At 50.3% G+C, this 25777-nt stretch overlaps 2 protein-coding genes across 2 annotated transcripts in view; both read left to right on the top strand.

Annotated features, from left to right (window-relative positions):
- The first annotated feature begins 268 nt into the window (after positions 1 to 268).
- On the top strand, positions 269 to 14399 carry LOC116821280 (zinc finger protein RFP-like). Its single transcript, XM_032774344.2, is given in 7 exon segments — positions 269 to 729; positions 2293 to 2388; positions 3318 to 3548; positions 3875 to 3897; positions 4586 to 4701; positions 7668 to 7718; positions 13429 to 14399. Coding segments are annotated over 7 exon segments (1875 nt in total). The 5' UTR covers positions 269 to 312; the 3' UTR covers positions 14370 to 14399.
- A 9067-nt stretch (positions 14400 to 23466) lies between these two features.
- Positions 23467 to 25777, top strand: part of LOC116821282 (butyrophilin subfamily 1 member A1-like) — a 34150-nt gene continuing 31839 nt past the window's right edge. The window contains 2 exon segments of the mRNA XM_075061376.1: positions 23467 to 23487; positions 23489 to 23579. Coding sequence (XP_074917477.1) covers positions 23479 to 23487; positions 23489 to 23579 — 100 coding nt within the window. The 5' untranslated portion in view covers positions 23467 to 23478.

The following is a 25777-nucleotide window of genomic DNA, read 5'->3' as shown; positions in this document are numbered from 1 at the left end:
ATATTATGACAAAATTCTGCCCAGCCTGACTATCCCTCCTAACACCCAGCTCCTGCTCCTGCAGGCTCATCCTCACAAGGGGATGCCTCAGTGTCCCTCCCCACTAGCACAGGGGCTGATTGCAAGACCGGAGCCCTAGTGATATATTTTTACACTAAAGCCTCCAGGGGTGACATTGGCTGGGTCCTTCCTGCTCAGCAAACAGCATGATTCATTTTCAGGCAAGGAAACACCCCCTTCCTGCTGCAGGCGGGGCAAAGTGTGAATTCAGGAATTTGAAACAAAGTCTGTTACAAACTGCCCAGAGGAGCCATGGCTGCAGAGAGCCCCATGGAAAGTCTCCAGGAGGAAGTGACATGTCCCGTCTGTCTGGAGTATTTCACAGAACCTGTCAGTCTGGAGTGTGGGCACCATTTCTGCCAAGCCTGCATCAGCCAGTGCTGGGAGGGATCCGATACAGCCGCCTCCTGCCCTCAGTGCAGAGAAACTGTGCAGCAGAGAAACCTCAGGCCCAACAGGAAGCTGGCAAACATCGTAGAAATCACCATGCGACTGAGTTTACAAGCAGCAAAGGGAGCAGGAGGGGACGGGGTGTGCGGGGAACACCAAGAGGCTCTGAAACTGTTCTGTGAGGAGGATCAAACCCCCATCTGTGTGATCTGCAGAGAGTCCCGGGCTCACCGCGCTCACAGGGTGGTTCCCATACAGGAAGCTGCCCAGGAGTACAAGGTACTGAGGTGCTGTCCAGTCTAATGGGTGATAACTTTGGATGTTAATTAGAGGTTAATGGTGTAACTGCCTCGTTCAGCTGTGTGTAGCCTTCATTGCATGAAAGCTGATAGGGGAGTTACAAGCTGCGGCTGGTATTACTGGTTGTGTCACAGTGTTTATTGTTATTTGCATCCCCTACAGACCCCAGGTGAGATCTGACCTCGCTTGTAGGAGTCCTTGCACAAAATCCAGTGAGGGGCAATCCGTTTACAGTCTAACTGGACAAGACAGACAAAGGGTGGGAGGGGGAAACTGCGGCACGGTAAGAAGTGACTTGTCCAAGGTGACTAAGCAGATCCATGTCAGAGCTGGATATAAAAACCTGGTTTTCCAAGGCCCAGTTCAGTGCCCTAACCACCAGCTACTCTGCCCCTTTCAGCAGCACTGAGCAGTGATGAAGTGCAGAGATTAGGAGAAAAAGACTCCTTGATACAGGCCCTAGGCCCAGCAGGGAGATGAGGTTTCCCACTGGGAATCTGAACTCCTGTGCTGCTCCATGAGGGATTAAACTAGGATGCTGCCGACCTGCACTAGAGGAGATAATTGAGCTGAACACTGTGTGGGACCCCGAGTACCTTGAGTCTACACCCACAAGGGCTCCAGACAGCGCAGGTCCATGCCAAGTACCACTGGGATTCGACTTATCTTCAGCAAAACTAAGCCCTGGGCAGTGCGGACCTGTCAGTCTGACCTTTTCTCGTGTTTTCCTGGGCAAGGTCCAGCCAAGGTGGTTCCATTAGTCCCACCAGGCAGCTTTTTGAGATCTCCCAGAATCCACTGCTTTTGGGGTCTTTGCTAGGGATTTTAGGGTAGCTACCCAGAGGCCATTGCCCTGGAAAGGGGCTGGGACTGCACTAGGGCAAACCCCAGCTGTTCCTAACACAAACCAACACATCTAATGGTCTTTGCCCTACTCCAGCCAGTTCAATCATCTGGGGGCTGAAAGTCAATGGAGTTGGACTCCCTTGAGCATCCCGGCCTACATGGCTTCCCCCGGTGGCTTATGGGGTTGGTATCACTGTTCGTTAAATTTTCTCATGGGACACCAGTTTTCCACTGGTTCGACTCAGTGGAGAGAGTGGACGTAATAACTTCAAACAATCTGAATACAAAACCCACCCAATTTCCATAAATAAGGTTTCATTCCCTTGGTGTCTCTGATGTCCTACCTCTACAAAGACCCACTGCTGTACACAGTGTTGTTGTAACTGTGTTGGTCCCAGGATATTAGAGAGGCAAGGTAGGTGAAGTAGTATCTGCTCATGGCCAGCTTCTGTGGGTGAATGACAAGCTTCAAACGTTCACAGAGCTCTTCTTCAGACCCAGGAAAAAGTATGTTTCCCAGAGCTGAGCTGTGTGGAACTCTCTTACCAACAGGAGCTGAGCCAGCAGAAGATATTGCCTTACCCACCTAGACTATCTAGGAAGACTGACTGTTACCTTGAATTTTGGGTGGAAAAACACCTCATCTACCCCCTACAATCCTCAAAATAAACCCACCAAAACATTTCTGTTTGTCAGGAAAAAATACAAGCCCATTTGAAGACTCTGAGGGAAGAGAGAGAAAAGCTGCTGGGATTTCAAGTGACTGGAGAGAAGAGAAGCCAGGAGTATCTGGTAGGTGCCTGTTGTTCTTCGCCTGCTGGGACATGGAGGTGGGACGGATGTTTATTGGTAGATTTCTCTGTGGCCTTTGTGTGGTGTTTCTCCATGATCATGGGATATTGTGTGTGTGTGTGTGTACAGGTGTGCATATCACAACTGTTCTTTCCCCTGAGAAGGTCAACAGCATCTTCTGCAGGATCTAAGATGCATTTTAATTCATGAGTTAATTACTACCCCTTGTGGCTTTCACAACATTTCTCCCAAACTGCACTGACTATATCCCAGTAGACATGGAGACAGCCCTTTCCAAGAGATGGGGGCCAAATGGGAAGCTGTAAGAAAATCATCTCCCTTGTGATCACAGTGTATAGTCAAGTGTCAGGATGTGAAGAATGGTGGGTTTTGAACCTCAGTCCACAGAGACTGTCATTACAGCCCAACCGCTCTCCAGAGCCAGCAGGGGAGGGGCTAGTGGAACTCTGGCCCACCAGAGAATCTGCCTACGAAGCTCCTGATTGGAGCAGACGTTTAGATGCAGGAATTACGCCAGCAGGAGTCACGGGAAGTTGTCCAAACAGCTACATGAACTCCCGATCTCATGCTGGACTGGACCCTGACTCTGGCTTGGCCCTGGTGTTATCCCTGTCTCAGGTTTCACTTGCAATGCTCCGGACACTGATTCTGACTCAGCCGTTGGCATGACTCCTGAGCTCGACTGTAGCCCCAACCCTCGCTGAGATCCTGACTTTGACTCCAGCTCTGACTTTGTCTGCAGTTCCCGATTTCCAACTGCAGCTCTGAGCACTAGGCCTGACTGCTCATGTCCTGGTCGCTACACAGAGGTGTTAGAGATTGTAAAGAAACTCTCTCTTGTAAGACTGTATGAAAGGTCATCAGGCTCCATCCATGTTCCTGACCAGCCCTTTCCTTATTTCTTATAGAAACAGACAGAAACTGAGAGGCAAAAGATTGTGTCTGAATTTCAGCAACTCCAGCAGTTCCTGGAGGCACAAGAGCAACTCCTGCTGGCCCAGCTGGAGAAGCTGGACGAGGAGATTGTGAAGATACAAAGTGAAAATATCACCAAACTCTCCGAGGAAGTTTCCTGTCTCAGTGAGTTGATCAGTGAGCTGGAGGGCAAGTGTCAGAAGCCAGCAAGTGAATGCCTGCAGGTGAGACTGAGCTAGAAACATCCCAAATCCAAACACAGGGACAGGACAATTCCTGAACTAGGGGCACAGGGATCCAGCAATCAGAGATCTCAGTGTAACTCAATGTGTGCATTGCTGACATGTGAATGACGATTGTTCTTTGCAGACTCACAGACACATTGATATTAGAGATGGAAAAGCCCCATTAGCTCAGTGAAACCGTGGCCCCGAGGCCAGAGCAGAGTTGATTTTCCCTGTATTTGCAAAATCCCTTGCCTGGAATCCCAAGTGTGTGTCAGGTGGTACGGAGATTTTTTTTTAATCTCTCTCCTCTCTCTCTCCTCTAGGATGTCAAAAGCATCGTAAGCAGGTACGTGGCTCTCTCTCAGTCCCACACATACTTGGCAATGCTGAGAAAGACCATGGAGATAATGTTAGCACTGCATCTCCACAGCAACATGTGTGGGGAAGGTCACATTTTGGATACAAATCTCTCAGATAAACTTAATCCTGAGGTTCTCACCCTGGAATTCTCCATTCAATGGGAAGGACTGACCTAAAGTATTTGCAAGAGATGTCACATCCACGGGGGACTGGCTGCCTCAGGATTGTGGGGATGGAATATGGACCTGTCACTACTGGGGCACTGGTCACTATTCAACCCAGGCAGCAGTGGTGAAGAGTTTTTTCCAGCCTAAGTGTTGTTAGGAGACCTGTGTGGAATGAAGTGGGGAGGGAGGAATTGGCGTCTCAGTCTGGTTCCTAGTGGACAGATTTCTACAGCACTTCACACAGGAATTGCTTGTTCCTCAGAACATGGCAGACAAGGAGTAAATTGGCCCTGGAGACTCACTTCCCCTTTTGTCCCCAGAGCTGAAGAATATTAATGAGTCCTTTGAAAGGAAGGTTGTACGGCCATGGGCTGTGTTGCACCTACTCTGAGGCTGGGAGAAGTCGAGGAATTCTGACTCCAGGCATATTAGAGCAGGGACTCACTAGCCAGAACTTATAATGAATCACACAATGAAATATAATCACGTGAAATTATTTCTTTCTAGGTGTGAGAAGAGGAAGTTCCAGCAGCCAGAGGAGATTTCTCCTGAACTGAAAGAGCAAGTCAGCGATTTCTCCCAGAAAACTATTGTGCTATCGGCGACTCTGAGGAAATGCAAAGGTACCTAAAATGGATCTAGCAATGGAAATTGGGATGAACTTCTGAGACTGTGGGAAGAGAATGGTGCTGGTCAATTGGTTCACACTTAGATGATGGTTCTATTTAATGTTGGGTGAGAAGGCCAGACACTTGGTCCAAGACGTTCAGGTTGATTAATTCAAACCGTGTTTGCACCACAAAGATGCCTTGCAATTACAATTACAAAGTAAGAAATGACTCACAGACTTTAAGGTCAGAAGGGACCCTCATGATCCATCTGTTCTGGCTGAATTGCTGAAGTTCTCAAATACTGATTTAAAGATTTCAAGTTACAGAGACTCCACCATTGATTCTAGTATAGCATCTGTACAAAAACCAAACCAAAACAAAAACAGGGTCTCTGGCAATTTGACTTGGTGGAAAATTCTTTCCCTATCCCAAATATGTTGGTCAGTTGAGCATTTCAGCAAGACCCAGCAGCCAGACACCTGGGAAAGAATTTTCTCTAACTCAGAGCCCTCCTCGTCTAGTGCCCCATCACCAGCCATTGGGGTATTTGCTACGAGCCATCACATATAGAAAGAAGTGCTGGCCAGTTCCCTTCTCCCGGGGCATAGGCGGGTCATGGGGGATTTTTCCTATGAAGCTCTGATTACCCCTTACAATCTCTGACATATTATACACATCCAAATTGCATAGTTATTAGTTCTTTTCCAATCACCTTTGAGTGATATGAAACTGAAGTACCCTATATAGGTCATACTCTGCACATGCATGAACATTTCATTGGCAGGGCTTTTTTCTTCAAGTTATTTTCATGTTCTTGTTCTCTTCTCTCATTGGTTTATTACCACTGATTATGCACACGTCACTTTGACCCTTGTCTCCGCACAGGGGGTATTGGACTTCTCTGTGGCTGGATGCACAGCCCCGCTCAGCCCAGCTCCAGCCCTTCAGTGCTGTCTCCACTGCACAGCCCCCCTCTACTTACCTCTAGCCCCTCAGTGCTGCCTCCATATTGCACAGCTCCCCTCAGCCTAGCTCCACTGCAGCAGCAGGGATGAGAGACAAATGGAAGCCACTTTGGGGAGCCACCAGAGGTGAGCCCCCCTGTCACGGAGTCCTCGGGCGATGCTCTGGAACTGCTTCCCACAAAGCCAGGCATGACTTTGGGGAGCCTCCTCTCCCTTGGAGCAGACTGTCTTCTGGGCAAGAAGCTCACACGTCTATACCTCCTGGGTCTCTCCTTGGAGCATTCAGCATCCTCTGCCCCTCCGTGCGCTTCCCACAGTGAGCCCACCCTGGCAGGTTCCTGGGGAAGCCAGAGGGTCCTGCACCCCCACTTCGCAGTCAGACATGACTCTCAGCCATCCAGTAAAACAGAGGTTTATTTGATGGCAGGAACACAATCTAAAAGAGAGCTTCTAGGTACTGCGAACGGGACCCCTTAGCCAGGTCCATTCTGGGGAGGCAGTGAGCCAGACCCCACATCTGCACTTCACTCCTCCTCCCCAGCCTGTTCCAGACTGAAAACCCCTCCAGCCCCTCCTCATAGACTCATAGGTCAGAAGGGACCAATATGATCATCTAGTCTGACCTCCTGCACAAGGCAGGCCACAGAACCCTACCCATCCACTTTTATAACAACCCCTAACCCATGACTGAGTTATTGAAGTCCTCAAAATTGTGGTTTGAAGACCTCACTCTGCTCAGTTCCTTTCCTGGGCCAGGAGGTCACCTGATCTCTTTGTCTCCAACACCTTCAGTTGGCACCTTTGCAGAGAAGGGGCCCAGGCCATCAGTTGTTAGGAGACAGTGTCAGGCATTTATGTGCACTGACCCTTTGCTCTGCAGCAATCACACACCACCTAGATACTTAAGAACTGCATAGGAGACACTGAGGCACCAACTCTGTATTCAGAGAAAACATTAAGAACATTCCCAGTTCGTCACACACACCCCCACACAAGAATTTGTTCCATCCCTGCTCACAAGAGACCCCTGCCCCCAGCAGAGATCGTCCTTGTCAGGAGGCAGAGGATGTTCCCACCCACCCTGGGATAATCCTTGCCTGGAGGGGGGTGCCCTGGTCACATTGAGAGGGTGGGAAACCCAGCTCCACTGAGAGACCCCCCTCCTCTGCTTCCCATATCCTGTGACATGATGGGGGATCTCCCATGTAAGGGACACAGACTGGGGAGAGACATGGGGTAAGCAGTGTAAAGGTGGGACACACACACACTCCTCCTTCTCCTCCTCCCAGAAGACAAATTATTTAAACAAGAAAGTAGTGACAATAACGCATTGATATATGGTTTTAGGATAGATATTTATTTCAGTGCCACCATCCTACAAAAAAAATATCAACTGCAGCAGTGAGGTACATTCAAAAACACTAAAGGCAGTTTAATTTATTGTTGTTGTTTATTATTTATTAACTACCTAGCCAGGTTATGGTTTTTTCAGTGTGGAAAATTGTGTGTTAATTTATGGGTTGAATGACTGAATGACATAACACCCCGCCAACGTCCATCACTAAGTTTGATAATTTTGTCAAGTGTCCATCACACAATATGATGCCACCTACCCCTGGCCAAAGGGCCCAAAGTGGGTAAAGTTACTTTTATGATAAAGTCTTTGTATGATCTGAGTTTAGGGTACGACAAAAGGCAGTGAGTGAATGAGAGAAACCAACTGGAGTCTCAGGGGTGGGAGGGGATGATGAGGGGGAAAATAAATCTCTGTTACAGATTGTGTGTCCTGGGATGGTTGTGAGGCTGCAGGGAGGTTGGTTTCATTGCTGGGAGATGCCTGAATGAGAGAGGAAAGAGAAGGTTTCATTTAGTTTATATTAATTGCCTGAGTGTGTCTCTGGGCCTTTCAGTCTGTTCTGTCATGATGAAAACAGTTCTATGTGTTAAGAGTGGGGATGCTGTTACAAATAGGAAAGCCTGAAATCTCGTCTCTTTTCTCCTTTCCCCCACCAGACACTCTGCTGGAGACACAAATTGGGAAACCCCTAGGAGCACACAGACAGGGTGAGTTCTTCTTCCAGTGATTGCTCACGTCTATTCCACAATAGGTGTGCGTGCTCGCCACCTGCTCCAGTGCTGGAAGTTTTTCCCCTAGCAGTACCCTTGTGTGGGGAGCAGCCCCTGAGACTCCTGGATTCAGGGCCAGCTCTAGGTTTTTTGCTGCCCCAAGCAAAAAAATTTTTGGCTGCCCCCACACCCCAGCCAAAGGCCCCCACCACCACCCCAGCACTGGGCTCTCTCTCCCCCGCTCACCCACACCCCAGCCGCCCCAGCACTAGGCTCCCCACCCCCAAATGTGGGATCTGCTACCAGCACACGGCAGCTGAGCTCTGGCCCAGCCGGGACTCCGTCCCTATTTTGGTGGAGCTGCTGGGCGGTGTGGAGCGGGAGTACTTCCAGGTGGCAGTGCAGCTGCAGGGTGGCATGGAGAACACGGCCCCCTCTCTGGTCTTCACGGCGCCGCTGGTGGCTGAGGTAGATCAGTTCGTGCTCTCTGCCCTCACCCCCGACATGCTGGCGGCCAAGGACCTGGAGAGCGCCCCCGGAACCCACGGTGCCCTGGCCCTGGCCCAGCCCCAGCGCGTGGGAAGGTGAGGATCTCCAGCTGCGGGGCTACCTGCTCAGCACCGAGGAGCCCAACTGGCCACTCACCTCCTCACACACTCCAGGATCCCCTCTCGCCCCCGCAGCCCAGGCCCTGGAGCCAAGCGCGGGCTGCGGCAGCGGTGAGAGAGGCTCCCGGAGTGTGTGAGGAGCCAGGGAGGGAGGGGGAGCCGAGCCCAGACTGTGGCTGCGAGAGGGGCTCCCAGAGCGTATGAGGAGCCAAGGAGGGAGGGAAGCGTGGCCTGGGATGCAGGGAGGGGGGAGGGGTCCCGCTGCTGCTGCCACTCTGAGACTCCCCAGGGTGACACAGCGTTTTCCTGCCCCAGTGGGCTGTGCAGGTGCCGCCAAGCAGGGCAGGGGGTGTGGATCCCGGCTCACACGCTGACAGGGAGAATGGCTTTTTGTCACTCCAAGCAAAAAAGGGGAAAAAAAATAGGGAGGGGGGATTTTGCCGCCCCTTAGGAAGTGCAGTCCCAAGCATGTGCTTGGAGGGCTGGTGCCTAGAGCCGGCCCTGCCTGGATTGGTGCTTGGCTGGCGCATTATAAGGGAGCTGCCCCACGCTCCAGATGCAAGCCACCGCTGGGATCGCCGCAGTCACCGCCGGCCTGGTACCAGTCTCGGGAACTTTCCTGACACCACTCACTGCCCAGCGACCATTCAGGACCCAGTCCATGTGGATCACTCTCAGCGCCAGCCAGACTGTTTGGATGAGTGCCATCCAACCAGGACTCCCGGCACCGCTCCTCTTCGCAGAGCAAATATCGACGGGACTGTGGCGGAGGTCGCCAATGGTCCTCATCTTGAAGGAGATACCGCAGTCGGTCACGGCATGATCGTCGATGCTGTTCCCGCTTGGACTCCTGCTCCAAGTCTCCAGCAAGGCACCGTAGCCCCAGGTGTCCATCGCCGGCATCCCATTGTCGTGGGTCTGCCTGTCGAGACCGATCACGAAGCAGCTACTACCATTGGTGCCGTTCCTCCGCATCGAGATCGCGGTCCCTTTTCCGATGCAGATTGCGACACCACCTCTACTCCCAGTCCAGAAACAGCAGCGGGTCGTATGCCAGCCCGGCCTCTGCTCACGGCCATTCATCTACAGGCCAGGCTAGCCAACTCGAACAGCCAGATCCGCCGGTGCTGCAGCAAGTGCGATGGCACTGAGCATCATGGCCAGCCCAGTGGTACCAGTGGTCACCGTGGCCTCCGGCGCAGCCCCTGGTGTGGGCTTGCTCGATGGCCGGGACATCGGAAAGCACCATTGGTCTCTGCTACACTGCTGGGAAAGGAATCAGTGGGACTCGTGTCCTCAGTACCGGGCCCGGAGTTTGACCAGGTGGCAGATCCTCTGGTGCTGGCCAACACCCAAAGCACTGCACCAGCCTCCTCGCCCTGTGCGGAGGACCTGATTGTGACCACACCCCCACCATCCCGCAGGAGGACTAGGTCTTCACTGTGCCAAATTCAGTGCTCACCACCCTGCGGTGGTGGTACGCCCCAAGCAACATGCTCCAAGGGGTCCTGTTCAGGGACAGGTACTTGTCGTTGGAGCTGGTGTCTGATGCATCAGACCTGGGCTGGGGGGCCCATGTGGGGAATTTTCAGACCCCAGGGCTGTGGTCTCTGCAGGACCTGACCCTTCACATAAATGTCAAGGAACTCAGGGTGGTGGGACTGTGCGTATGGCCTTCCGCTCTCACCTGAACGGCAAGGTAGTCAGGGTTGTCCCAGACAACATGGTCTTGATGTTCTATATCAACAGGTAAGGCGGGGCTCGATCCTCTGCTCTCTGCCACGAAGCACTCAGTCTGTGGGACTTCTGTATAGCCCACGACATCCACCTAAAAGCCTTTCACCTGCCAGGTGCCCAGAATGTGAGGCTGGATCGCTTGAGCAGAAACTTCTCCTCTCAGCACGAGTGGTCTCTACACCCAGAGGTGGCCCACCAGCTCTTCCGAAGGTGGGGAACTCCCCAGGTGGACCTGTTCGCAACCCAGCAGAACTGACAATGCCCCCGGTTCTGCTCCCGGGAGTGCCTAGGGAGTGGAGCTATCTCCGATGCCTTTATCCTGTCCTGTCAGGCCAGCTTCTCTATGCCTTTCCCCCATTCCTGCTGATCGGCAGGGTCCTGGAGAAAATGAAAATGGACAAAGTCAGGATCCTCCTCATTGTCCCGGCGTGGCCCAGACAGCACTGGTACGGGACCCTCTTGGGCCTGGTGGTGGCTCCGCCATGGCCATTGCTGCTCCACTCAGACCTGCTCTCCCAGGACCAGGGCTTCCTCCTCCACCCCAACCTAGCAGCTCTTCACTTCACAGCGTGGCTGCTCAGTGGCTAGGTGGCAAGGAAAGTACGTGTCCTCTTGAAAGGAGATGGCCCTCCACTTGCCGCTCTTTCTTGACAAAATGGTCTTGGTTTTACAGGTGGGCGGCAGACCAGAGTGTGCTCCCAATGGCCGCCCTGATCCAGCTTATCTTTGATTACCTCCTTCACCTGTGGGCCCAGGGCCTGGCACCCTCGTCAGTCAGGGTGCACCTGGTGGCCATATTAGCCTTCCATCCCCTGGTGCACGGACACACAGTATTTTCCCATGCTAAGACTGGTCGGTTCCTTAAGAGTTTGAACCATCTTTACCCATATTCTAAACCCTTGGCCCCACCATGGGACCTGAACCTGGTGCTGGGTCATCTTACGGGGCCCCCTTTTTGAACCATAACCATGTGTTCCTGGTCTCACCTCTCATGGAAGGTGGCCTTCCTGGTTGCTATCACGTCGCCCAGGCAGGTCTCTGAGCTCCGGGCCCTGACCTCCGAGCCGCCAAATCCGGTCTTTGATAAGGACAAAGTCCAGCTCTGCTCACACCCCGCGTTCCTCCCGAAGGTGGTCTCTGCCTACGACATGGCTCAGGACATTTTTCTACTGGTTCTCCGCTCCAAACCTCACGTGACTAGTGAGGAGCGCCATCTCCACATGCTCGATGTGAGACGAGCTCTGGCGTTCTACCTCGAGTGGACCAAGCCATTCAGAAAGTCCTCGCAACTGTTCATTTGAGTTGGCCGAGCATGTGAGGGACCAGCCGATTTCCATTCAGCAGCTTTCTAATTAGATCATTTCATGCATCCGCTCCTGTTATGAGCTGGCGGATGTCCCCCCCCGCCACCCATTGTGAGGGCACACTCGACTCGGGCACAGGCCTCGTCAGCTGCCTTCATGGCCCATGGCCCTGTACAGGACATTTGTAGGGCCGCCACCTGGTCTTCAGTTCACATGTGCACCTCACACTATGCAATACTCTCTCAAACCAGGGATGATGCCAGCTTTGGCAGGGTGCTACTCCGTCTCAAGAACTTGTGAACTCCTAACCACCTCCAGCACATATAACTGGGAATCACCTATTGGAATACACATATATAAGTTGGAATACACATGGTCAATCACTTGAAGAAGAAAAGACAGTTACCTTTTCCATTTTTCGAGATGTGTTGCTCATGTCTATTCCACATTCCTTCCTCTTTGCCGGAGTTGACTGGCAAGAAGGAACTGAGGGTGGGGGGAATGCGCAGCTCCCCTTATACCGTGCCAGGCAGGCACCACTCTAGGGGTTATGGGGGGCGCTTCCCTCCATGAGTACTGCTAGGGGGAAAACTTCCAGCACTGTTGCACGTGGCGAGCACACTCATCTACTGTGGAATACACATGAGCAACACATCTCGAAGAACGCCAATTACGGAAAAGCTAACTGTCTCTTTGCAGCTGGAGATTGTCTGTCTTTAAATTATGAGAATATTCCAGTGAAATCATCTTCATGAGATTGTAATGAAAGTTACCAACCAAATCAACAGTGGCCATGACACACACACACAGCCCTACAAATAACCCAGTAAACAGAGAGGAGATCCAGGGGCACAGGAACATGGGGGGCCAGAAGGCCAAGCCCACCCACTTTTTAACATGGGCATAGTTTGGGGGCATGGGAATATGTTGCTCCCCCAAACTGCAAGCCTCGGGCAGGTGTGGAGCATCACAGGAAGTGGCTGTGCTTCGTGGTGAGGCAGCTCTCCCCTGTGTAGCACAGCATCTTCTCGGAGCTGGCCCCTCTCAGTGGCCCCACTTCTGCTCCTCTTCCTCCTGGAGCCTTCACCTGCCCTGGATGGTGCACGCCGGAGAGTGGGGACATGGGAAGTTGGAGGGTCAGGGGCTCTCCAGAGTGGCCAAGGCTCCCGGCCTGGCCAGGGGCAGGGCCTCGGCGAGAAGATGAAGAATGGGGCAGGGAAGGGAGAGGGCAGGTCCACAGGTGGTGCGACCTAGTACCCCCCTCCCCAAATTCTACCAAGGTGCCGGAACACCTGGGGAGATCCCAAGCTGACATCACACAAATAATCCTGACACCGACCTTAGTGCTGAGTTCATGCCCATGCTAGTGAACAAACACTCTCCCTGAGAAGCACCTGAACAGAGCTCTCTGCTCCGAGGGCTGACACATCCCTCTGCTTTTTCCCGGAGCAGGGGGTCTCCACATCGCTCTTCTCCAACGTCCTGCTTTTCCTCTGGGCAGAGCTGGGCTCTCCCATTGGAGCTGCTCGCTGCTTCCTGGATTGAGGAGATCCTCTCCTTCTAATGCTGGCAGCTCCTCCCTTCTCTCTGGGCTGGGGATGGGGCTACTTCACTCAATGCCACCTCCTACTTTTTGGTGTTAAGCAGCTCTTCCCCAATGCTGCATCATCCTCTCTGTTCCCTGGCCTGGGAGTGGAGGCTGCATTAGAGGAGGGAGATTCCCTCTGGGGTTCAAAACTGTAGCTGCTTCCTCTTCTCCCTCCTCACTAAAACCTTCCTGGCTGTGTCTCTCCTGCTGGGAATGGAGCAGAACCAACAGGGGTAGCTGGGAGCTGAAGCTTATGCAAGCAAATGGGAAACTAATGACGCGGGTCTCCTTACAGAGACTGAGGAACTGCAGTGACGTCTCTGCTCAGTCTTAGATGCCCAGGACAGAGGCAGCGACCTGCGATCCAGGCCTGTCCCAGCCAGAACGGGGCTGCTGGGGAGTGTGAGAAATGGTCCCAGCCTCCCACAGGACCGAGCTCTGCCGCTAACGCTCTGATTCTCTCTCCCCAGTGAATGTGACTCTGGATCCAGACACGGCTCATCCCAACCTCGTCCTGTCGGAGGATCGGAAACGTGTGAGACAGGGAAACACGTGGCAGCAACTGCCCAACCACCCTGAGAGATTTGACTCATGGGGCTGTGTGCTGGGCTGTGAGGGATTCACCTCGGGGAGACATTGCTGGGAGGTGGAGGTGGGGGCTGGGGGATACTGGGCTGTGGGGGTGGCCAGAGAGTCTGTGAGGAGGAAGGGATGGATCAGCCGTAGCCCTAAGGGGGGGATCTGGGCTGTGGGGTGCTGGGGGGATCAGTTCCAGGCTCTCACCTCCCCTGTGACCCCCCTGCCCCTGAGCCGGGCCCCCAGCAGGATCCGGGTTTGTCTGGACTGTGACCGGGGGCAGGTGACATTTATCGATGCTGGTGACGAGGCCCCGATCTTCACTTTCCCGCCGGGCTCCGTCCCTGGGGGGAGAATCCGACCCTGGTTCTGGGCAGGGGGATCCTGGCTCCGACTGTGTCCCTGAGACACGCAGCAGAGGGGGAACCGGAAATCAGCCTCTCTAGCCTCACGCCCCCCAGTCTCTATGACCTTGGAGGACTCCCATCTACCCAGCCCCTTTCTCCTCATCTCTATGGCCCCTGGAAGCACCTCCCCCTCCCTCTCTGCAGCCTCAGGCATGGGGGGAGGAGGGGGAAGAACCCCTGGGGCTGCAGGAGGGGCCCTGAGGGGAAGAGGTGGGGGCTGGGCAGGGGGTAGCACTAACAGCCGGGCAGGGGACAGGCGGAGGTGGGGGTGGCAGGGACACAGCATGAATCAATCAGGGTTGGGGGGTTGGGGAGAAGCAGCAGCAGCAGGGAGCGGTTTGTACAGATCTGTGGGATTAGATCTCACTGGGGTCTCCCAGCCAGAGCTCCTGCCGCAGGGACCCAAGTCACTTCAGGACAACTGGTAACAGTGTAATGGTCACACACATGCGGGGGGGGGGGGGTTATGGGTAAGGGGTGCGGATTGATGGAAAACCCATTATATAACCTTTAAAAAAATCATCATTGTGTCAGTTTCATGATTTTTTTTAAACTCCTGAGGTTGGCAGCACTGAGGGAGGCAGAGACAAGGTGGGTTTAACCAGAGGGAAATGTAAGAAACGAGAAGGAAAATGTGAATGAAAATAAAAGAAGAATAAAGGGAGAGTCTATGAGAAATGGTGGAAAATAGAAATGAGAAGAGTGACAGGAAAATATCCCTGCCAGGGGAACCAGCCAAGTGACAGCAAGAGGGGAAAGGATAAAATCAGCCAGCGGAGGCCCGGTGGGGGGGAATGGAGCAGCCATGGGGGATGCTCTGTAACAGGGAGGGGAGGAGAGTGGGAGAGACACAGGAAAATAAACAGAGATCAGAAGTGAGGGTTTGAAAAATGAATAGAAAAGGGGAGTCTGAAAGGAAAGGGAACAGAGAGATTTATGACACGTTGCTGAAAGTGAGACTGTAACTCATTAATTCCCTATATTAATTCCTGGCCATTGGTGCTCCCCTCAGCCCAAAGCAAAGGGATGTGACAGCCCTGAGGGAGAGACCTCTCCATTCATGTCTCTGAATTTAATATTTCAGACGTAGAAATATTCACCCGAACTCATCTGGTCAGAGTTAAGGGTGTTTGGATGCTGGGCACTGAGAAGGTTTCTGTTTACTGGTGTGTGTATCCCAGGCCTGGTTAGCTACCACTGGACTACAGCAAGGGGAACCCAAGCATCTGAGCCCCAGGACCCCCCAGATAATTCAAGTCTCTGGGACTGGAAGAGAGCCCATCCACTGCTCCAATCTTGGGATCCCTGGGAACATTCTTGGGGTGCTGTCTAGCCTCCCACCTGAGGTGCAAAAGCCGCTGCCTAATCCCCTGGTGCAGAGCTGACCGTCCAGATTCCTACATGCTTAAACATACCATCTCCCAGAACTCCACACTAAGGTGAGAGCCTGCTGGTTTCAGCAGAATTCTCTCTGGAGGCAAACAATAGTTGTGAAGCATTTGGCTATGTCTACACTAGACAGTTCAAAGCACTGCGCAGGGAGTGCTTCCATGGCAGTGCTTTGATCTGCCTGTATGGTCACCCAGGAGCGCTGGGGAGAGAGCTCTCCCAGTGCTCCTGGTAAACCAGGTCAACAAGAGGAATAGCTCCGAGCTCTGGGAGCTTGGCTCTGAGCACTCAGAGTCTGTCTACACTGACGCTTTACAGCGCTGAAACTTATTGTGCTTGGGGGCGGTGTGATTTTTCACACCCCTGAGTTAGCAAGTTACTGCGCTGTGAATTGCCAGTGTATAAACAAGCCATTTAACACAGAGACAGACTCTTTGCACATGCCCAACACATTATTGCTCTTTCACTTGTAAGCAGAGTCAGGATGAGCTCTACCCTGATATCTGGTGGTGAATTGTGTCGAGTTGTGAAAAAAAACTTCAGGGGCTGATTTTGTTTGCATAGACACACCCACCCTGTCTAGCATGAGCCCACAGCAGCCCAAATGGTCACTTTGGCTGCTGTGGGATGCCCAGTTTCTCTGTTATTGGAGCAGGAAGAATTAAGTGTTGTTACCCTGATTATGTGAATCAAGGACAGTGGAACTGTTTTATGACAGAGGGACTCGCCATCAACTCAGTAGCACTCGCTGGACAAGGGCCATGGGTTCCAAAGCTCAGTGAATTGAGAGAGAGGTTGAGGGTAAGTATTTGTCCCTGTTAGCACAGGCCCCCTTTTGAGGACCTGAAACACTAATTGCACTTCTTCTTCTTCTTCTTTCTTCTCCTCCTCCTTCTCGTGTGTCCCCATCCCCCCCATGCTGTGGAATATCAGAACTAATTTTAATTCTATTAGGAATCTAGTTACAGGCTGCTAAGCTGAATTCACTTTGGGCTAATGGTGCACCAGCACTGAGGCTCCCATACTATGAGCTGAAATCATTGAGTGCTGTGTTAAATTGGGGATGGGGATGAAGGTGTATTGCTGAGTGGCTGGCAGAGCAGTTTGGGGATGGCTGGAGTGGAGCGGATTGCAGTGAAGGCTGTAGCAGAACCCCATGGAGAGGTAGGGCAGTTGGCCTTGGACCATGTCAGGGGCCCCTTGATCACCCTCCTCCCCCCATTTCCACCCAGGTTGAGAGGTAAAACTCTGCAGATAAACTTTTAAACTCAGAGGCTGCACTGACCAGGGACTCAAGAGACTTTTGGTGACTGTTGGGTTGTTGGACTTAAGACCCTGAGGGGAAAAGGACACTGCCAAACTTACTTGTGGGTTGGTCATTTGCTCTTAGTTTGTGTTATGAATCCTGTTTGTGGTGTTTCTCCAACATAATGCCGCATTGTTTCCCTCTTTTATTAAAAGGCATTTGCTACACTCAGACTCTGTGCTTGCAAGAGGGGAAGTATTGCTTCTTAGAGGCACCCAGCAGGGTGGTGTGCAATTGTCCCAGGTCACAGGGTGGGGCCTCAAGCTGGTTTTTCATTGTATTATTGAAACGGAACCCCTAGATACTGAACCTAGCCCTTGTTGCTGCCAACTGTGACAGGCAGAAGGGTTACACACCTAATCATATAAAGCACAAGAGAGTTCAAATCATGTAGCACAAAATGACCAACCTCACTGCAGTGCCACTCACTAGCTCCCCCCTCCCTTGGGAGTCCTTGGGGCTCAGGAAAAGCAGGCAGGGCCCAGGGGTGCCCAGAGGATTCCGGGGGCCTGGGACTGTTTGCGGCAGGCGGCTCGGGTGGACCTCCCGCAGGCACGCCTGCAGGAGGTCCACCGGAGCCGCAGGACCAGCGGACCCTCCGCAGCCATGCCTGCAGGAGGTCCACCGCCGGGGGACCGGCGAAATGTCTAGAGCCGCGGCGGAGGGCCCTTCCATTCCGGGACCCACCGCTGAAGTGCCGCAAAGACCCGCGGTGGGGACCTCCCTCCGGCGAATTACTGCTGAAGCAGGACCAGTGGCTGAAGTGCAGCCCACTCTTCAACAGTAATTCGGCGGCAGGGGGCCCCCGCCGCGGGTCTTCGGGGCACTTCGGCAGTGGGTCCGGGAATGGAAAGGCCCCCCGCCGCCGAATTACCGCTGAAGACCGCGTTTCACTTCTGTGGCAGGTCCCGCTTCAGCGGTAATTCTCTGGCGGGGGGTCCTTCCACCCTGGAGCGGAAGGACCCCCCCACCGGCGAAGACCGGGAGTGGAAGAAGCTCCAGGGCCCGGCCCTGCAAGAGTTTTCTGGGTCCCCCAGAGCGAGTGAAGGACCCTGCTCCAGAGGCCCCGAAAAACTCTTGTGGGGGCCCCTGCGGAGCCTGGGGCCTGGGGCAAATTGCCCCTCTTGCGCCCCCCCTCTGGGTGGCCCTGACAGGGCCCCCAGCCTCATAAACCTGCTGCATGCTGGGTGATTTCAATCTTTACTTTTGAGTTGGAGACAAAGAGCAGGATCCATGACGGGACTCAGGTATTACAATAATGAATGTCGCTGAGTCTAAATTGCAGCTGCCTAGAAAATCACTGGAATGACACTGTGAGCCATAAAGCCTCAGTTATGGGGAGATGTAAGTGTCTTAGAATGGGTGACACAGAAGCCAGCGTGCTGGGCAGGGAGCTGCCTAAGCCAGCCAATGGGAGATGCTGAGCAGAGGGGAATTGTAGAGGGAGTCTAGGCCCCTCACTCAGCTTTGTGGATTGCAAGGTTGTTCCTGTGACTCTCTAGTGCCCATTGGCTCTTCATAAATGTTGTCTCTAATGTCAGGGCCAGCCTTAGGGGTGGATGGATGGGCGACCACTCAGGGGCACCGTTCTGTGGGGAGAAACCTCCGTGCAGGCCACCCCTCCTCTCCTTGCTGCTCTGCTCCTGTCTGCAGCCACCACTGCTTCTGCACATCTCCCTCGCCTCCGCCTTGGAGCCCCCCTGTTCCTGGTAACCTCCTGTCTGCTATGCAGAGCGGGGGATGGTGGGGACTGATGTTGGGGATCCCCGCACTCCAGCCCATGTATCCTGTAAAATAGCTTAGAATGCAAACAAAAATAAAAATTCCAAGTCTGATACTACTAGCAATCATGGAATCAAAAGTTAGCGAGTCACATACATGACTGTGATCACTAAACATAAATGCCAAAATAATTAGAAAAATAAATTCCTGTTCCTAATAAAAGAGAAAAAAAACCTTAATCATGTATGGTAAAACTAAATAAATACATTTTTAGTGGTGTGAAAAACAATTAACTAAACCAGGGTAGCTAATGGCAGTAACACAGAATGTGTCTGTTAGAGAAATTAAGCAGATTTTATTGATCTCTACTAAAGATAGCGTACAAAGTATCAAACGTGTGTTTCTGATACTTGTGTAAAGCTCCAGAATTGATACCGCAAGGCTTGGGATTGGGAATATTTTGCTGTATTATCTCCTGATCTAAATTTACATATAAATTCAAAATGTAGCATTAATTGCAGTTTGTATACGTATTTTCTTTCTTTATATAGGAATTAGATACAGTGCCGCTGTCAGCTAATTCCTAAGTTATCTGCAAAAAAAAAAAAATAGAGTTTTCAGGTGTCTAAGTAGCCCCTGGAATCGGAGGTGAAAGTGGGCTGGTGCAGGCGAGTACGGTGTATCGGTAAGAACTGGCTGCCAGTACCGGCCCGTACATGGCCAACGTCAAAACACCGCGGGCGCTTTTAACATTGCTGCCTCTTTTGCTCACCCCCATTGGTGGCCCCATCAGTAGGGTCCAGCAGCTGCCGGACTGGCCTCACCAGTAGGGTCCAGCTGCTGCAGGACCCTACAAGTGGGGCCGCCAATGAGTGACAGCAAAAGGGGGAGCTGCCTGGGGGTGGGTGGGTGCGGCAATTTAAAAGATCTCAGGGCTCTCTGCCACTGCGGCAGGGGTGGCAATGAAGGGCTGGCTGGGGGAGTCTGGTCCCCAGTCCCATCCATTCCACACAAGGCCCTGCCCCTTCTGGGGGCCAGAGCCACCCCCCCCCCATCTTGCCCAGGAGCGACCCGGTGTACCAGTAAGTCCCTCTACTTACTTTCACCCCTGCCTGGAATCACGGTTAAAGTTCTCCTCTGCCCCTCTCCCCCCAAAAATGTGAAATGGTGCCGTGGAGAGCCAGGAGTGGCCAGAGGGCCATGGGTTCTGGCAAGATGCAGCCCTCGTGTCACAGCACGAAGCCCTCAAATTAATCTCCTATCCCCTCATCTTGGAGTCACAGCTCTCCCAAGCTGCTCCAACTAATTCCTCCACCATTTGGTTTATCTACACCCCACACCAGGAATCCAGCTGGGGGGCATAGAGATCATTTCCCAGTGACTAGTGACAGCCCCATGGGGGCAGGGTTAAGGTGGCACTGGCCATTACCTTAACTCTGTATTTCTTGGTTTTCAGAAGTTTGAGTTTTGATGAACTTACACCAGGTGAGGCTGATAATATCTTTTATGGGACCAACTCCTGTTATTGAGAGACAAGCTTTGGAGCTGCACCAAGCTCATTTTTAGGTCTGTGTTGCTGGAAAGCTCCTCTCTGTCCTCAACAGAAGTTGATCCAATAAAAGATCTCACACCACCATCCCCCTTGTCTGTGTAATAGACCGGGGCGAACATGGCTGCAACAGCACAGCAAATCACTTCTGATTCACCTGATGTTTTGGAAGGTCACAATCTTCAGTGGGAAACCGGAACTTCCTTTTTGAAACCATGACTGGATTCAGAGTCAGTTGTTCATCCAGTCATGACTTCAATGAGAATCTTCTTCCTGCTTTTTTGGAATATAATAAAGGAAACAGGGCCACCCAGATGATTCAGGGGTCCTGGGGCAAAGCAATTTTGGGGAATCCTTCCATAAAAAAATTTGCAATACTATATAATATTATATTCTGATAGGGGCCCCTGCAGGGCCCAGAGCCTGGGGCAAATTGCCCCACTTGCCCATCCGGGCGGCCCTGAAATGGCAAACCCCTCCCCAACACCACCAAAGCCCCTTTTCTTAACATAAAGTTCCGGTTTCCCACACGCTTGCGGTGCAGCAGGACCGGGGCTGTTTCGTTAAGAGAAGACTCGCCCCTCCCCACGTGACAGGGTTTGCAATGAGGCAATTGACAATGTTACTTTCACTTCCCCCAGGCGAACGCTGCGAGCCGAGCGCAGGTTCATCACTTGGGAACAAACCCACGTTTCTGTTAACACCGGTCTGCGGAGAAGCCACGAGACGAAATTGCAGCTCTTTGATCGCCAGAATCAGCTGAGCAACATGCGTGAGAAACGGGACCAGTCAGTGACCGTGTAGCTGTCCCAGCCAAAGGGGTGAAGTCTGGCCACACCCAGGGGATTTTAAACTTCCCAGAAGACCCAGCCAGGTGGGTGAATTTTGCTCCAGAAGGGCTGTTTGTGACGAACCCGATACTTACTGCCTGGACAGATTGTTCAAAACACAAGCAGTAAATTATCCTGTGATCATTTGTTTCTCTCTGCGGAAACTTGACAGAACAGCTACACTGACAGTGATTTGCCGTCAAATACGTTGCAGTTTGTTTTCATAGCAATGTAACGCGAGACTTTGACAGCTTGTGGAATTAGTCATTTCTTTGTTTCGCTGAATTTTATTCAAGAACGGTGGGCTCAACACTGTTCTTGGGGGAGATTTGTAACTTCTTGTCTTTTGAATACAGGAAACTTACTGCAGCAAACCCAGTCGCCATCAGTCTAGTTTTCTCCCTGTGCTGTCATTGCAGTTTTCTGCCTCTTGGCTGGGGGGCGGGGTGAATCCTTTTGTTCTTGTAAAGACTAAAATTATGCTCAGAATCAGTCGAAACAGAAAACTGCCTCCTTTTCTCCTTCTGAACTCAGTGGGAATTAAACATGAGTCTAATGTTAATCTTGTGTTCAAGAGTGTCACTGAGTAGGGACTTCAGGCTATATTAAAAAAGCGACATTTATATATTGTGTAACAGATTATCTCCTCCTGTGTGAAAAGCCATTCAAGGGGCACTATCATGAAGAAACCTATAGAAGTGCAGCTATCTAAAAATGGCAGTATTGTTGGGAAATTATGTGTTTGTTTTGTTTAAAACATTTTGCTTATTTTTAAATTTTTAATCACATATTGCATAAAATATTAGATTTTAGTTTTTCTTTTTTTTTTTCAGTTGTCATGTTTTCTCCCTTTTCTCCTTTGAGACGGGATAAGGGATGGGTGAATAAAATGTTTTTATTCCATTTGATTAGGGTTTCTCATTTTGAATGAATTTGAAATAATTTTTCATGTAGTATCATGTTGTTGAAAAATTAGAAACACTAAAATAATAGGAAAAATCAGCCATATTCTATTGAAAAATCATTTTTATTTAAGTATTTTGGACCAGGTTCAGTATTGTCAACTCTCAGAGTTATTTGTGATTTTTATTTTAAGTCTTACAGTATTCCGTAATTTTCTGAAAACCCTAATGTTCTAGTTTTGAGTTTGGGAGAATATTTGATTTCATTTAAAGTAAAAAAAATAATTTCTCTAGCCTTTATAGTTGTAGGGGAAAGTTTAAGATTGAGTGTACCCTCAAGGCTCAAAAACCAAATGGCAAAAAATAGGAACTCAAAAATCAATATTTTAAATATACATTTTAAGTCGATCACATACCTTTTTTGACCCAATTTGTGATTTATTTTTTGTTTAGATGTGTGTGCCTGGGGGGGAGGGGTTGTATTGATTTTCATAAAGCTACAAATATTCTAAAGCACACAAAAAAAACCCACCCCACAAAAATGTACAGCTTGTAGATGTTCCCATAATTAAGTAGTTATGCAGTTTTACAGCTAAGCAAAGCTACAAGACCAGACAATCATAGGTGCGGGAAGTAGGGGTGCATGGGGAGGTGCAGTGTACCCAGGTTTTATGCGGGGCTCCACTCCTGGTCCCAGGGCTCCGATCATGGTCCCACACATGGGGATCCACTCCTGCCCGCCACTAGCTGTGGCCCAAGCCTCAGTCCCTTTACCCCTGTCTGTGCCCCACCCTTCTGGAGTTACAGCCCTGCTCCCAGCCCAGCTCTGAGAGGAGGGCGTGTGGGGTGTAAACAGGAGTAAAAGGGGCACAAAGTAAAAATTTTGGGGGGGGACTTTCACTGGCTTTCAGCACCCCCACTGTAAAAACTGTTCAAGTGCCACTGCAGACAGCACGAGACCAGACAATACTACACACAGCTAACACATTAGGGTGGGGGTTACACTGACTTTTGAATCCTGGGTTTGACAGTGCTGCTGCTCTGTTTTTGAAAGGCACAAACAAATTTCAGTTTTCTGCAATAATTCATCCAATCTACACAAATCAATGTATCACCCCATTAGTTTAATTCATCAAAGTGCTGTAGTTCTTTGCCAATAAGGGTTTGAAGAAAATGTCAGACACTCAGGGTGGATGAAACTTGATCTTTAAAAAATGATTTAAAAAATTAAATCAGAGGCTTTTCTTTCACTTGGATTTTTTAAATTTGATAAATAACTGTGATCTTTCAAATTATATTATAATAACTCAGGCTAAGCGCATTAGTACGCTTATAGATATTATAATGTATATATGTATAACATTCAAGCCAATATATGTTTGCTTCAAAAGCTTTAAAGAAGTCAGATCAATGAGCGGTGGCAGCACTGTTTAAGCACCGGAATGCTCACCAGCTTGCAAGAGTTCACCCAGCATTTGACAGCAATACCTCTTCTGCAGCTTCTACAGAGAAAATATTTTATTAATTCAATGGTATCCAACTAAACTCATTCAATGACTTGTCCATTCAAAGTTGAGAAACCACTTGGGAGTGAAATCAGGAAAAGTTTGTTTTCCATTTTGAAACCTGTCATTCAAAACAAGGTTGGCTCTGAGAGGATGAGATCTACCAGCTCTAAAATCTTGAAAGACACGGCTGACCCAGAATACAATCAGTTCAATTCAACTAACTACAGATAATAGTTCCTTTTTCTAACAAATCAATTTGAATGGCAAAAGCATGTTTAGTGAAGATTTTTCTCCTCTCTATCCTGTTTGTTCAGATCAAGTTACAGTGAAGATGAAGGTTTCTTTCATTCTTTCTAGCGCTCAACGTGAGCATCTCTCTGCCTGATTTCATCATTTTCTTCATTATTATCACATTCCAAGCTAGAACATCAGGTAGAAATCCCCATGGTTCCTGCTGCTCGCTTGATAGGATATGTTATGTAGGGATTATAAATTCATGCCTATTCCACTCCTTTGTACACAACTGAAAAAAAAACCAAACCAAAACCCCCCTCAAACCCACCCCTTCCCCCATACAGCCAAATTTCAGATTGCTCAATATCTGTAAATACGTCTCCATTTCCTCCCCCCTTCTGGAGAGTTTTAATTCTTCCACCGTTGCTTTTGCATTAGAGGCAAACTCAGTTTCTCTATCTGCTCTACGATTATATTCATCATAGTAGATCCGAGTGTGAGGCGTATGGATATGGTGAACCATTTCATAATAGCATTGATACCAATATTCACAAAATCACAATAAATCTTTATACAAGATATGCCCTAATGAGAAGTAATTATGCCACTCTACCCTGTGCTGATTAGGCTCAGCTGGAGTCTTGGGCCCAGTTGTGGGTGCCACATTTCAAAAAAGATGATGGACAAATGGGAGGGAGTCCAGAAAGAGCACAAGGATGATTAGGGATCTGAAAAACATATCTTATGAGGTTAAGGTTGAAAGAACTTGGGTTTGGTTTATCTGGGAAAAACGAGAAGACTGAGAGGGGACATAACAGTTTTCAAATACCTAAAAGTTTGTATAAGTGAGGAGGAAGAAAAAAAAAATTGTTCTCCTTAACCTCTGCTATGATCAGACAAGAACGCAATGGGCTTAAATTGCAGCAAGACGAGGTTCAGGTATGGACATTAGGCAAAAACTTTCTACTGTCAGGCTGGTCGGTTAGGCCAGACTGTAATAAATTGCCTAGGAGGTTGGATATTTTTGGAGGTTGGAAGTCATCATTGAGAATTTTTAAGAGCAGGTTTTAGACAAACACCTCAGAATGGTCTAGATGGTGCTGTCCTGCCAGAGTGCAGGCGGTCTAGACTGATGACCTCTCGAGGTCCCTTCCAGCTATGATTGTATGTAAGGTTCAGTGGAAAAGGCTTTGATTTGCTAAATATGATAAGCTTGTTTATAGTCAGTATCATCTTGTATGTTGAGATAAATATAAATATGTCTGCCAGTAATTTGTTTTGTCTCAAACTCAACCCCTGGGTGCTGTGCCTTTGGGTGATACCCCGAGAAGACCGCATCAGCACGATCTTGGCCTGCTGTAGAATGAGACCACTTGAGAGAAGCCTGGGGCTTAAGAGTCAGCAGGACAGTAGACAAGATACTGGGGGTAGCAATGTAGTCTGTATCCACAAAAACAATGAGAGTCCGTCGGCACCTTAAGACTAACAGATTTTTGTTGGGGAAAAGCTTATGCCCAAAATAAGCTTAGTCTTTAAGGTAGGGGGATGCCACCTGGACTCTTGGTTTTTTCAGGACACGCAGAGACATGCGTAGGTGCCGACTTCTACTGGTGCCGGTGGTTGCTTGACCCCCCCTGCAGCCCCTGCCCCAACTCCACCCCTTCCCCATTCCAACTCCTTCCCCAAAGTCCCACCCCAAGCCCGCTCCCTGCCTCTACCATTCCCACTCCTTCCCCAAATCTCTGCCCCAGACCTAACTCTTCCCTGCCTCCTCCCTTGAGCATGTTCCCACTCCTCCCCCACTCCCTCCCAGAACTTGCCACAGCTGTTTGGCTGTAGATGGAGGAGGAGGTGTTGTGGGGCAAGGAACTTGGCAGCCGGTGGGTGCAGAGCACCCACTAATTTTTCTCTGTGGGTGCTCCAGCCCTGGATCACCCATGGAGTCAGCGCTTATGAGGACATGCCAATGGATAGGGGACTCCAAGTATCTTTTCATGCACATGTGCTGTGAGTTTGTATTTGGGGCAAAGGATATAAATGCATCTTCTCCATTTTGTCTGCAATCCTGCTTCTCATGTCTGGAGTAACTTCCCTACAAACTGAAGCTTTGAACAAAGGACTGATAGACCCATTCAAGCTTTGGATGCGTTCCAGAGGGACTTTGCAAGCTAGCAAACTCACCAGTGCTGCTAAGAACCTAATATATGGATTCGGAAGTCTCTCTCTCTCACTTTCATATATATACACACATATAGAGAGAGAATCTGACTGCTTTGACCGCTTAGCAAGTCTCTTCTTTTTCGTTCCTTTTTTTTCCTAATAAAACCTTTAGATTTAGATACTAAAGGAATGGCTAGCTGCTTGGTATTTTGGGTAAGATTCAAACTAGTATTGAT

This window comes from Chelonoidis abingdonii, unplaced genomic scaffold (genome assembly GCF_003597395.2).
Source record: "Chelonoidis abingdonii isolate Lonesome George unplaced genomic scaffold, CheloAbing_2.0 scaffold0358, whole genome shotgun sequence".
Lineage (NCBI taxonomy): Eukaryota > Metazoa > Chordata > Testudines > Testudinidae > Chelonoidis > Chelonoidis abingdonii.
Note: the sequence above shows the minus strand (reverse complement) of the source record. Positions and strands in the feature narration are given on the sequence as shown.